This window comes from Gracilinanus agilis, chromosome 1 (genome assembly GCF_016433145.1).
Source record: "Gracilinanus agilis isolate LMUSP501 chromosome 1, AgileGrace, whole genome shotgun sequence".
Taxonomy (NCBI): Eukaryota; Metazoa; Chordata; class Mammalia; order Didelphimorphia; family Didelphidae; genus Gracilinanus; species Gracilinanus agilis.
The window spans coordinates 68049578-68063547 of record NC_058130.1 but is presented as its reverse complement, the minus strand read 5'-3'; the positions used below and the strand labels follow the sequence as shown (position 1 = coordinate 68063547).

Below are 13970 nucleotides of genomic sequence, written 5' to 3'. Positions count from 1 at the left end.
TCTCTCTCTCTCTCTCTCTCTCTCTCTCTCTCTCTCTCTCTCTCTCTCTCTCTTTCCCCCTCCTCCCCTCTCTCTCTGTCTTTCCTCCTTCCTTCCCTCCCTCTCTCTCTTCCCTTCCTCCCCACTCTCTCGCCTTCTCTCCCCCTTTCTCCCTTCCCCCCTCTCTGTCTCTCCCTCGCATCAAAGCCAGCTCTTCTTTTGTAGTTAAAGCCATAGCTTGATAGTTATTAGTATGGCTACTCCAAGAAAATGAGCTGGAAATAATGCATGTCCCATTGCGATTGTCTTGATATAAAAAGTGGCCTCCTCTTCCTCCTCCTCCTGTCCCTAGAACCACCATTACCTGTAGCCATTGCTCCTACATCTGCTTCCATTTATGTACTACTCTGTAACCTTGTGAGGTTACAGTATTTGTCCTCACTTAAGAGTCTCTCAGGCAAACGAGAAGAGGCACCCTTCCTTGAGAGTCATGCAGACATAGTCAGGACACCACTTTTGAAGAGGAGAACCTCCAGAGGGTTGCTAACAGAAGTCAGGAAGGGGAGGAATCAGGGCTCCTTGGCTTTGTCCCTCCTTGGGCTACAACTGACCCGAATTGTGCTGGTTTAAGTCTCTTCCCTTCTACCTTCTCCTTTTCTCTAAACCTGCCCAATAGAATAGAGAAACAAAATGGAAAATTTTCATTCAAGTTACACTGACTTTGGCCCAACCTATTTTAGTTTCAGATGCAGAGCAGCAAAGGTCCATATCAAAAAGAAAGTGAATGGTGGAAAGAACTTGGCTTTATAGTTAAGAGGACCTAGGTTTTAGTTCTTGGGTTTCATCTACCTCTAGATCCACTGTACTGAAATCATTTTTTTCTAAAGTTATCAGTGACTTCCTGGCCATCAAATTCAATGGACTTCCCCCCCACCCCCCCACCTTTTTAGGTCTTATCTTCTTCAACCTTTCTGGAATATTTTATATCATCAACTCCTCCTCCTATTTTAAAATCTTCCTTTTTTCAACTTCTGTGATACAACTCTCTTTTCTGGCTCTCCTACTCATTGAAATTTAATTCAACCAACTAATAATAAGTAATAATATATATAATAATATAACTAAATATATTTTAAATACATGTTTATTCATTTACTTAAAATATATTTTTATTGACATCTTTTGTTTTTATATCCTCTACCTTTCTCACAATATTTCACCTTACCTTTTTTTTCTCAGAGACCCATCCCTTATAATAATGAATGTTTTTAGAAAAGGAAGAAAAGCACAAGACTGACCAATGTAATGAGATAGTCTGATGATAACAGAGTATTTCCTACTTGTGGCCCTCTACCTCTGCAAAGAAGCAAAGGAGAGAGGGAAGTGTCTTTTCAAATTTCTCTCTTCTTTGCCATCAGACTTGCTTATTTCAATTTCATAGCATTCATTTTGGATTATTTTTCCAGAAACATTTGTTAAGTACCTGCTACACGTCAGGTCAGACACTGTACTAGGCACAAAGACGAAAGTTTCCCAGCCAACAAGGAGCATCGCGATGAGACTTTTTGGGTTGTTCTTTTGCCATTGTCTTCCCTAGCAGCTTTTCTTTCTCCCCCAAACTTTTCAAGTCTTCTTCCCCTAACACCCTGTATGCAGGTTCCCCCCTTCATCCTCTCCTTTCCACATTATCCAGAGATTACATTTCTGCAGGTGACCATGCCATTTCCTACTCATCAAGCTGCAGTGGCTTCCCTGCCACTGAATAAAACAGAAACAACAAAATAAAATATAAACTGCTTGCTTTGACATTTAGAGCTGTTCACAGTTTGGCTTCAACCCATCTCCATGGATTTCACATGAGTACCCCTTCACACTCATTGTTCCATGCACATTGGCCTACTTATAGTTCCCCATCCTTTGCTTTGCCCATTCTGTCTCTTAGAATCCTTAGCTGCCATTCTCAGCTTGAGTGCTATTTCCCTGGGAGAACTTTCCTGATCTCCTCCTCCCCCTAGACCAATGGTTCCCAAACTTTTTTGGCCTACCGCCCCCTTTTCAGAAAAAATATTACTTGGCCCCCTGGGGCTTAATTTTTTCTATTTTAATAGCAATTAATAGGAAAGATAAATGCCCCTGTGGCCATCACTTCTCCCCTGGATCACTGCAGCACCCACCAGGGGGCGGTGGCGCCCACTTTGGGAATCACTGCTCTAGACCTTTGTCCCTTCTCCCAAACTGTTTAGGATTTATCTAAGTCCTAGACTTATCTATATAGAGGTCGACTTCTCAGGATTTATCTATGTACATTCTTAAAGAATATAAACTGTTTGAAGGTAAGAAGTCTTTTGTTTTTTACTTTGGAGTGACTTAGAAAAAGGATGCATATAATAAATGCTTGCTGAAAGAAGGACTCTCCCTTCTAAGCTCCCCTCCTATATTTCTTCATACCTTTGGAAGCTTTTTAACCTGATGTCCCACCATCATTTGAAGATCAGTGTATTTAAACCTAAATACATTTTGCTTCAAAATCTCCAGTTTATTGGGTGGCACCAATATTCTTACTGAGACCTACTCAGTTTCATAATCTTGGATCCCTCTGTCTTGGGTCTTTGGTTATTAATCTAGATACTCTTTCTCAGTGACCTCATCAATTCCCATTAATTCAATTATTATCTATATAGATCTGTCTCTCCTTTGCAATACAGCCCTAGATCACCAATTGTCAATTGAACATTTCCAATCCAGATATCCTGTAGTCATGTCAAACTCAACCCCCAAGGTTATTGGTTTTGTGTATTGTGTGTGTATGTGTGGATCTTTTTTACCCCAAACATTTCACCATTGTCCTTTATGCCCCAGGGCTTTACCCAGTATCTGAGACACATATTAGACATTTGATAAATGCTTGTTGACCCAAGATAATATCTTATATCTCCCCCAAACCCATCCTTTCCCCAACTTTCTCAGTTTCTGTTGAAGGTACTGCCATTTTTCCATTCACTTGAGTTCTTTGTCTTGACCCCTTTTTAAATTTCTCTATTATATTGACTCTTGTAGATTTTATCAGTTCCTATGCCCATAACTCTCAAATCTATTCATCCATCCCTGAATGTAGCTAATCTGTAGCTAATCCAACATCACCAACTGCCTGGACATCAACAGATAGATGTCTCATAGACTCAACATGTCTGAAATATTTTCTCTTTCTTATCCTCTCTCAACTCCCCATCTCACAACTTTTCTGCCTATTTTTATTGAAATAAATTTGATCCTTCTAGCCAATCAAATTAACAGAGTTAAGAGTCATCTTTTATTTTTCTTTTTCTTCTTCTACAGTCCAATCAGTTTTCAAGTCTTATTGAATCCATCCCCTTCTCTCATCACCTATTGGACTATTACAATAGTTTCATGATTTTTCTCCCTGTCTTAAATCTCTTCCCTTTCCAATCCATACTCCATAGGATTTATTATTTTTAATTTTAAAAAGTTAACCCCCCCAAATCATTGAACAACAACAACAATAACAACAACAGCAAAAATCTGAATATTCATGATCAAATGAAGCAAATCTCTTCTTATCTCTATTTCCTGGCTTCCCTCAAGTTCCAGCTAAAATCCCATCTTCTAAAAGAAGAATTTTTGAATCCTGCCAATCTCTTCCAATTTATTCAGTCTGTGTCTTATTTATAAATAGTTGTTTGCTTGTCTCTTCCATTAGACTTTGAGCTCCTGGACGGCAGGGACTGTTTTTTTGCCTCTTTTTTACATCCCCAATGCTTAGCAGAATGCCTGGTACAAAATAGATGCTTATAAATGCGTATTGATTATTGACTGACATATTTCTGATCTATCATGCCTTTGCTGCTTATAAGTATTCTGATACACTTGTTTCATCATGTTACTCCCCTGTCCCAAAACCTTTAATGGTTACAAGACTTGACCTTTGATTATAAATACAAATAACTTACTCTAGCATAATCTACTAATCTGGCCTCAGTCTCTCTTTCCAGGATTATTTTCCACTACTCACTTTCATTTCTTCCACATTCCAGTGAAACCATCTGGTCTTATTTCTCCACTTCCTTTTTCCAACCCACCCTCCACTCCTATCTGCAGGTTTATGTTGGCCATCTCTGATGTTTAGAACAGATTTCTTCCCTTTCCCTATCTATTAATATCTTCCCTTTATTTCAAGGCTCATGAAGCCTTTCTCTGAACTTCTCTAGCTAGCCATGATGGATATTGAGATTTGATTTTGCTTCCCTGTGCCTGGAATGGAAGCATTGGGTCCTCAACCTTGGGCCAGGGCTCAGGCCATTATAGAAGATGAAGTTATTGAGTAAGACATGATTAGAGCCAACCAAGGCATGCCATAGAAGTGGGAACCAGCCTGAGTACCCAGCTTCCACGTAGCCTCACCAACAACCTCCTTTCACACGAACTTTCTAGATCTGTTATATTACTGACATTAGGATGGAAGGGAATCTTGGTTCTGTGTGTTCCATGAAGTGACTTCCTCCCCTTCCTTGTTCTCTATCACTCCATTCTCTAAGCTTTTTTATATCTTAGAGAACAAAAAAGACTCCCTAATGAGCCCATTCCCCATAAACCCACCTTTTGAGAGATTCCTTGAAGAGGTTTACCATAGAGATAATATATGTCATGTTAGCCCCAGGGTCACCTGTAACCAGGGACCACAGAAAACACTGCAACAGCTGCACCGCCAGCCAGCCAGTCGGTTTTGGGTTACAAACGTCCGTCCGCCCAGAGAGGAGACTTGATCCTCTGACTCTGGTGTCATCCTCTAATGGTTATCCTAAATTGGACAGGCGCTAATGAGCCCTTTACCTCTGCTCGTTAAACTTTTCTCTTCTAAACTGGCTGGTCATTTGTGGCTCTTGTGCGCCCCCGACCTCCTTGCTAGCACATCATCCTAATAGACATTCCTGGTTCTTGACTTTCAATAGAAAAAGATGTATGTATATTGGTGGGCAAATGGATGGAGCCCAAAGAATAGTCACCATAGTTTCATACTTGTTCTGTTTGGTCCCAGAGGAAAGAGCTAGAAATGTTGGAAGGGGAAAATCAGAGAGAACTCTATTTCAGGATAAAGAAAAACTTCCAAACAATTAGAGTTATCCCAAAGTGGAATGGACTGCCTTAATAATGGCTTTCTCCTCACTTGAAGACTTCCATGATGATGATGATGATACATTTATAAAGTGCTTTCAACACTTTGCAGTTATCTCATCTTTTTCTTAAAACAACCTTGAGAGGTAGATGCTAGTTTTAATCCCACTTTATGTATGAGGAAACCAAGGAAGGCAGAGATGAAATGACTTGCCAAACATCACACAATGAGTGTCTAAGGCAGGGTTTGAACTCAGCCCTTCCTGACTCCAAGCCCAGCACCATTATGATATCTGGCTGCCTAGAGCAAGCTGGATGACCACTTTCTGAGGATATTATAGAAGGAATTCTTCAGGTTAGGGTTGCCCTGCTGTCTCCAAGATCCTTTCCAGCTCTGAGATGTTGGGATTCTGTGAATAGAAGTTGTTTTTTTTTTTTTTTTCTGTAGATGTTCAGAATAGTTCTTTGTGCTTGTTTTGAGGCCCTCTTCTGGGAAGTTTGTGCTAATAATTACTGTCTTAGCATCTTAGCCCGCTTAGCCTTTGAGGGTAGCTGTCACAGAGCCCTGAAGGGTGGAGGGAGTCATTCTTTGCAGGATTACAACATGGTGGGCAAGATGAAGTATGCTGAGTGGCCAGGGCACAGAGATGGAAGCTTAAGGATGAGGGGGAGTGAGGGGGAAGGCCCTGAAAAAGGCCATTCTCTTGGTCATTCCCCTGCCTCTGGCGGGATTGAACAGAAACAATTTCTGGATTGTTATCTACCCTAATTTTGAATATCTCCAGGGGAAAAATTAGATTAATGTTCCCAATGTTCTCTGTTAATGTCTTTACTGTCAGGATTTCTCTTGTTTTTCCCACAATGGATATAGAGCACAGTTGGTTACCATCTTCTATGTAATAACTTTCAGTATTCTGAAAGCAATTATTACATCACCCCCCAGTCTCCTATTCTCTCAGCTTAATCTTTGCAATTTTTGAGCCTTTCGGATCCCTTGGGAACCATGAACTCCCTGTTCTGAATCCCGGCCCTCCAGAGCCATCCTTCTCAAAACTTTTGTGTTTTGACAATCAATAAATCACTCAGTCAATCAACAATCATTTTCTAAGTATCTTCTATGTGTCAAGCTCAATTCTAGGCATTGGTTTAATATTTTTGCTGGGAAATGTATGTCATTTCTGATTTTTCTGGAATCTCATAAATGAGATTAGTAATACCTTGACTACTTTGATTAGTAATACCTCAACTACTTTAACCTCACAGCATTACATGAGAAAAGTAACTCTTAGACTGTCCAAGACAAAATTGTAAATGTGAACTAGTAAAGTTTGAATAAAAGTCTGGCTAGTAATTGGTGTGGACTGTGGAAAGATTATCCTTAGTTCCTACAACCTGCACATCCCAGGATTAATTCCTCATTGGGAGTTGGGTTTTTTTTTCCTCTTTTTCTTCCTTTTTAAATATTCAGCCAACTTATTGGGTCTGAAGTTTAGGGATTATACAGTCATGTCCTAATGAAAGATTTCCATGCATTCATATGTGGCTTAGAGAATTCATTTTTCTACCCCTAATAAGAATATCTAATATCTGCTCTCTGACTCCTTAAAATTTATTTTGTTTTATGGTGAGAATTAGAATGAGCCATTTCCTTGTGGTCCTCTAAAACCACTGGAAAGTCCTGCACGTATATACATTGCTCATCCTATATCCTCCAGATCTTGTTTTCCAAATTAAAAGTAGCACCAAAGAATGCTTCTTATATGTTCCTGTGATGCCCCCATGGGAAAGGAGTTCCTCATACTCTTTGCTAGAGGATGGAAAGCTTGAAAGAGAGCCATCTCTGGAGTCAAGAGGCCTAGATCTCATCTCACCTCTGATAAGCTGGTACTTGTATGATTTTGGACAAGTCCTTGTGATTTCCATGGACCCCAATTTCCTCATCTGTAAAATGGTGGGGTATGACTAGGTCAGAGATGTCAGACACCCAGCCACATTCCCAAGTACCAAATTAAAATGTAATTGGGAAATATTTAACAAAATTGCTGTTGTTCAGTTGTTTTCAGTCATGTCTGACTCTCTGTAACCCCATTTATGGTTCTCTTGGCAAAAATACTGGACTGATTTGCCATTTCCTTCTCCAGCTTATTTGACAGATGAGAAAATTGAGGAAAACAAGGTTAAGTGACTTGTACAGAGTCACACATTGTCTGAAGCCAGCTTTGAACTCAAGAAGATGTTTTCCTGACTCCATGACTGAAGCTTTATCCACTGTACCACCGAGTTGCTCAAAAACTACAATAGAACATAATATTAGTACATGGTTTCCTATGGCCTTGTAGGGATTCTTATGTATGATTTAGCAACTCCTTTTTCTATTTGAATTTGACACCCCTCAACTATATTGTCTGAGACTCTTTCCAGCACTAAGTCCACAGTCCTCTCATTGTTTACCATGAATGCTGATGCAGGTGTCTATATCTAATAGATCCTATATCTGTATCTATATCCATCCATCCATCCATCCATCTGACCACATCTCCTCTCTTTTCCAGTGAAAAAAAAAAGAAATTGGCACAAACATGACACAGGACAGACGACAGATGTCAAACCTGTCCAGAATGGGAGTCAAGTGTTCATCAAAGAGCTAAGGAGCCGGACCTTTCCCAGGTGAGTGCGTGGGCCAAGGAGGGAGGGGGCTGTGAGGCCAGGGTCGTCTTCGTAGCAGGGCTCTGCATCGAGGGTCCGGAGAACAAAGCCGCCACCTCTTCTCAAGTGAGAGGGCTTATGGAGTGAAGGGCACTCCATTGAGAGGTTAGGGAGTTGAATCTTCTCTGAGGGGTCTGTGAGTTTTGATGAACAGAAATAAGTTTCATCGTTGCCAATTTCCTCCTTTGTAGGATGAGAGAGTGAATACTAGAGGCAGTGTGTAAAATGGTTAGTGTATTGGACTTGTAGTCAGAAAGTCTTGAGTTCACATCCTTTCCCCAGATACTTATTAACTTTGGACCTTGGACAAGTCAGTCACTCAGCCACCTCTCTGTGCCACAGTTTCCTCATTTGTAAAGTTAAGTGATTGGCCTTAAAAACCAATGAGATCGCTTCCAGCTCTAAAAATCTGTGCTTCCGTGATCTCTAAAGTCTTTCCCAGTTTTAAATCTTGTGAAGCAACTATTCTGTGCTTAATGTGGGCAGGTCTAGTTATCTAGCTATAAACAGGTCAGTTTAAAGAACAGTTAATTCCATTCCCAATGTAGCTGTGCAACCTTGAGTAAATCATTTAATCTCTTTGGACTTTGATTGCTTAAGAACTAGGACAAAACTCCACTTTCCAAAAGGAAGGAAACTAGGCAGGATGCCCTCTCAAGATCCCTCGTATTGATAGGTCTGTGGTTCTATGATTAAGAAAATGTGGTTGCCTCCAAGATGAAAATTAGACTCTGGATGTCTGTGGAGGGGTATGGAGAGAGGTGGGCCTGGGAAAGAATCCTACATGTGGAATATTAACCACATATAAGTCCCATATGAAGGCTTCCTCTCTGCATCCCTCTATAGCAGGGCATGGAAACATTTTCTTTCTTTTAAAAAATTTTTTTTTCTTTATTTTATTCCAGTAACAAATTTACTGGTTTGCCAAGGTTAAATGATTCATGGTGTCTCCCTCTTCTCTTCCCTCCCCTCTCCCGGAGTTGACAAGCAATTCCACTGCGTTATACATGTATTATTTCTTAAAACATATTATGGAAACATTTTCTGATTGAAGGTGCCAAATCTGGTTGGTTTCCTAGCGATGGGGAATTAGTGCCTGTGCATCACCAGAGAATGTGGAGAATAAGGATGTTTCTCTTCTGGATGGCTTCAAAGAATTGAATAGGGAAGGGATTGGAGGTGTAAAGAGAGCCTGCTCTTACCCTGGAGGACTGTAAGAGGACTTTGAATCCCCATCAGACTTTGCCTTCATGCCAGGCCTGGTCTATCAGGCATTTTGCTGTCAGTGTGCCTCAATCAGAGCCCATCTGTGTGCTGTTCATGGATCAACAATGACAGAGATCATTGTAGTCCTATATATAAATTATGTAAATATTATATATATATATTAAAATAGATAGATTATGTATAAATAGAAACAAAATACAAATGCAATATTATATATAATATAAATATATGACACAAAATATATAAATATATTTTATATAGAAATATTATATATATGTAATATTATGAAGGAAATATAGTTAATGGTAGTTCCCTTAATACCTGCCATCCTGTCAGATGAAAAAAGAGCTCAGCACTTGAAGTAGCTGCCTCTCGGCATTTCTGTACTTAGAATGCCACTTGTGCCCTCTGACAGAAAAAATGGGAACCTGGGAAGATTGCCTCTGATGGAGAGACCCGAGGATGAGTGGGTAGGAATAAGCCTGCAGGGCCTGCACCGCTCAGACCGATTGGTGAAATGATACGTGATCGAGGATATGAAAGGGACCTTGAAATCATGCAGACCAACTCTTCTCATTTTACTGAGGAGTAAACTTGCCTAGAGAAGGGAAGGTATTTGTACAAGGTCACTTGGCCAATAAGGAGCAGATCTAAGACTGTCCTACAGGTATTTTGTCTGCAAATCCAATGTTCTTTCTTTAACATTTTCCATTAACTTGCATTTATTTTCTCTCCCATCTCCCCCTTCCCTATTAATCTTCCAGTTGTCATGTGTGATCTTTAGCAAGTCACTTAATCTTTGTGGCCCCAATTTCCTCATCTGTAAAAATGGGGCCACTGGACTAAATCAAGGGTTCCTAGTCTCTTTTTTTGGTCATGGACCTCTTGGACAAGTTTAGTGAAACCTTCTTAGAATAATATTCTTGAATGCAAAAAATAAATATACTAGAAATAAAATAATTATATATTTATCACTAGAATTTACTACTATAATATTTATTAATAGAAATAAAGTACTAATTAAATTGACATGTATCATGTTTATTAATATAATATTTGTTGACAAAGAAAAGTAATTAAGTTGATGTATGTCAATATAAATAAAAATATTAATCAAATGGATATTTATATTCATTAGTAGAAATAAAATTAAATAAACATGTATTAATATTTATTGATAGGAATAAAATATTAAATGGATATTTATTGTATTTATTAATATAATATTTATTGATAGAAATAAAATATTAATCAAATTATTATTTAAATAAATAAAAATAAAAATATTCATTATGCCGAAATAGAGTTATCCAACTATTACAATTTCCAAGTGAAGGGATGCTGAGTTAAGAACCCCTTGGCTAGATGATCCCTAAGATCCTTCTCTTACTGTGTAGGGGAAAGGAAATCAGAGTTTATGAACTACCCATATATTCTAGGCATGACTAAGTAGACTAAGTACTCTACAAATATTATACCTTTTGATAGAGGGAGACCCTGCAAGCCTTGGGAACTGGTCAGGCAACACAGTCCTTTCCTGACTCTCTTCTCTTGCCAAACAGCTTATCCTAAGGAGAACCTCATGGCCCCTTCCTCGAATATTTCCTGGGAAAACATTAGAGATGGAGCCGTTCCCAGGCTTTCAGCCAGAAGGCAGGGTCCGTCTCCCCTTCCCACTCAGCCCAATGAGAGTAAGTGTGTCATAGTGGAGAGAGCATGGGAGATGGGGCTGGAGATCCTGTGCTGAAACCCTAGCATCACCACTTAATACCCTTTGACCTTGGCCAAGTCTCTTTGATCCGTTCTGGCTTCGGTTCCTCTTCCTAAGAAGGGGAGGGGGAGGTTGGACTAGACCACATGGGATGCTCCCTCCAAATAGTACAAATCTGTGATCTCCAGAACCACGGTGGGCTGACTATCGCAGGGTTATTGGGATGTAGGATGTTATTCCCGTGGTCCATCTCTCTCCATTTGGACACTGTATGGAAAGAATGGTGGCTCTGCAGTCACGTGCATTCCAAGCCTGCCTCCGATGCTTCTTCCCTTTGTGACCTTCGCAGATCCCCTCTCCTCCTCTTCCGTCTCTGATGAGGGAGTTGGACTAGACAGCGGGTGAAGCCCCTTGTGGCTGAGCATCATGAGACGTCCTCCCTGGTCCTCTGTAGTTTGAGGAATGCACAGTAGAGGGCAGGAGAGGATTAGTCACCACTGGCCCTTTCCCAGACACACACTCTGGTCCCCAGGAGTGAACACTGGGGTAGCAGGAGTCTCCTCTACTCTGGGGAAGTGGGCAGACCTCTTCTTGCTCTGTTGGGTCTCTTTGGTCAGGCCCCAGAATCTGGCCCCGAGTAGGGGACCCTGGAAGCCTCCTGCTTGTTGTTCTGCTCCCAAAGCCTCTGTCCCCTCGACTGGGGACAGAGGAAGGTATTTCTCCTGGTGATGGAGATGAGCAGCATCCCCTGGAGAAGTGCCTGGCTGATGTAAGGAAAAGGCATTTTCTGAGTAACAGTATTCTAGAACTGCTTGCCTTTTTCTTTTCTAAAAAAAAAAAAAAAAGTATAATTTTACTAAATTTTATTTCCTTTTTTTGTGAAATAACTCAGCATCTTTGAGCAGGAAGGAGCCAAGGAAGTCATCAAGCATTGGGCCCTGGGAAAGAGCCAGAATTGAAAGCTTAATGACTCAGATTTAAATTCTGGTCCTTCCTAGGCACCGTATCTCATTGGTCTATGGTGCTCTGGTATCTCATAGCACCTCTCCAAGACGGTGAGGAGAGGCAGCCTGGGATAGTTGGGGTTCTTTACCTGGGTTCTTGGGCTTTACAGTCTTTTTCTTTTCTAGCCGTATCCCAGTAGAATCGACTTCCTTTGAAACCAAACATTTATTTATGTATTTAACAAGTCGATTCAGAGAAAGAGGCTATAGATTTCGCCTGACTGGCAAAGGGGGTCATGACACACAAAAAAGGGTTGTGGGAGAAGGAGGTCTGGGCTTGCAATTGCCAGATGGGTTCTAGCTTAACCCTGCCATTGCGTGTATGGCCTTGGTACGCTTGAGTTCTCAGAAAAACGGTGTGTGGCGATGACACGGAGTCAGGAGAGCCGCCTTTGAATCTCGACTCTAACACTTACGGTATCGAGCAGCGGGCTTAAGTTTCCTCCTCTGTGAAGTGGGAGCCACAATCCTCAGCATGACTGACCTGAGGATGCCGTGGGTGTACACACTCTTCTTTTCTCTTGAGGAATTCCAGAGGTTTGGTTCTCGACATTTACGGTTTCCTCTGCAGCCACACAGCCCCTGGTCCCCCGGGTGAGCCTGAGAGGGACGGGGCTCATGGCGGGGAATTTGGGAACGAGTGGCTTGTTTCTCTGCTAAGCCTGGTGTTTCCCTCTCCCGTTTCAGTGCGGATGATGTGGTGGTGAAAGTGCCCGGCAGCCAGCTGACCCTGGACTACCTGGAGGACCGCGGCTTCACAGAGCCCATCCTGGTCCCCAAGAAGGATGGCTTAGGGCTGGCCGTCCCAGCCCCGACGTTCTACGTTAGTGATGTTGAAAACTACGTGGGTAGGTACTGAGTCCATCGGTGCTGGGAGGCTGCTTAGCCGGGGGGACCTCCCTGCTGGATTGTCGAAGATCTGTGCTCCAAACCAGCCTTGCTTGATTTAGGGAAAGGGATGTTTCAGGAGGATGAGATGTGTGTGTGTGTGTGTGTGTGTGTGTGTGTGTGTGTGTGTGTGAGAGAGAGAGAGAGAGAGAGAGAGAGAGACAGACAGACAGACAGACAGACACACACACACACACACACACACACACATACACAGACACAGAGACAGAGACAGAGACAGAGAGCTGGCTTCCAGGCCAGGAAGATCTGGGTTCAAGACCTGCCTCTGACACATACTCTGTGAGCCTGGGGAAGTAGCTTCACAACTTTCAGTGCTCTGTGAGGCTCTCTAGGACTGTGTGTCCCCGAGGAGATGGTGGGTGAGAAAGTGTCTTCATCATTGAATTGCTTGGCTGAAACAGTGAACTCATATGTTTGGTCCTCAGTCCTATGCCCTATGTTGTGTACTTGTCTCTTCAGATGGAAAAAATGGGAAGGAAATAGTCCCTGCCGTCAGTGAGCTTACATGCTCCTCTGGGGTCCGTCCAGGGATGGAGAGTGTGTGTGTAGATAAGTGATACACAATGTATAAAAAAAGTAAATAGGAAGGAATTCTGAAGGAATGATAACTTGGGGGAGGGGGCTACATCAGGAAAAACCTTAGTGGAGCTGGGTCTCAAAGGGAATGAGGGATGCCATGCTCTGGCCTCAAGAGGGAGAGCATGTCAGGCATGAAGAGAGCAAAGGCATCTGGGCAAGTACAATGTTGTGTATGGGGAAGAGCACCCAGGTACGTATTGCTAGAACATAGAGTGAATGAAAAAGGGGAAGAGGAAAGACATTGTTGTTTTTACTTATGAAGTAATTTATTATAGAATTGCTTATTTTATCCAGAGACATTTAAAATATGATCCAATTTGACAAACTTCTTTATATATAAAATAATTTTGATTATGAACTTAATAAACATAAGAACATGAATATTTCAGTATAATATAATAGGAAAAGAGGATTGTATAGAAAACTGAACTTCTAGTATGTTTTATAATTTTTAGTGACAATTTATTACAATGATAACAAAACTGCCCTGTTTTTATTTCATTCTTAATTTCCTTGTTTTTGTTGTCATTGTATTTTTTAAATGTTTCAGATTTTCATTGATGAAAGATGTTTTCAAAGGTCTTTCTCCCCTCCCTCCCTCCCATTATGATATCCAGTCTCTCTATATATCAATTCCTTCCTTCCTTCCTTCCTTCCTTCCTTCCTTCCTTCCTTCCTTCCTTCCTTCCTTCCTTCCTTCCTTCCTTCCTTCCTTCCTTCCTTCT

At 41.2% G+C, this 13970-nt stretch overlaps 1 protein-coding gene across 1 annotated transcript in view; it reads left to right on the top strand.

Moving 5' to 3' along the window:
- PHF2 (PHD finger protein 2) overlaps nt 1–13970 on the top strand; it is a 92439-nt gene that overhangs the window by 22386 nt on the left and 56083 nt on the right. Inside the window, exons 3-4 of the mRNA XM_044676300.1 lie at nt 7662–7776; nt 12445–12605. Of these exons, the coding sequence (XP_044532235.1) occupies nt 7662–7776; nt 12445–12605 (276 nt within the window). The remainder of the gene's footprint in view (nt 1–7661; nt 7777–12444; nt 12606–13970) is intronic.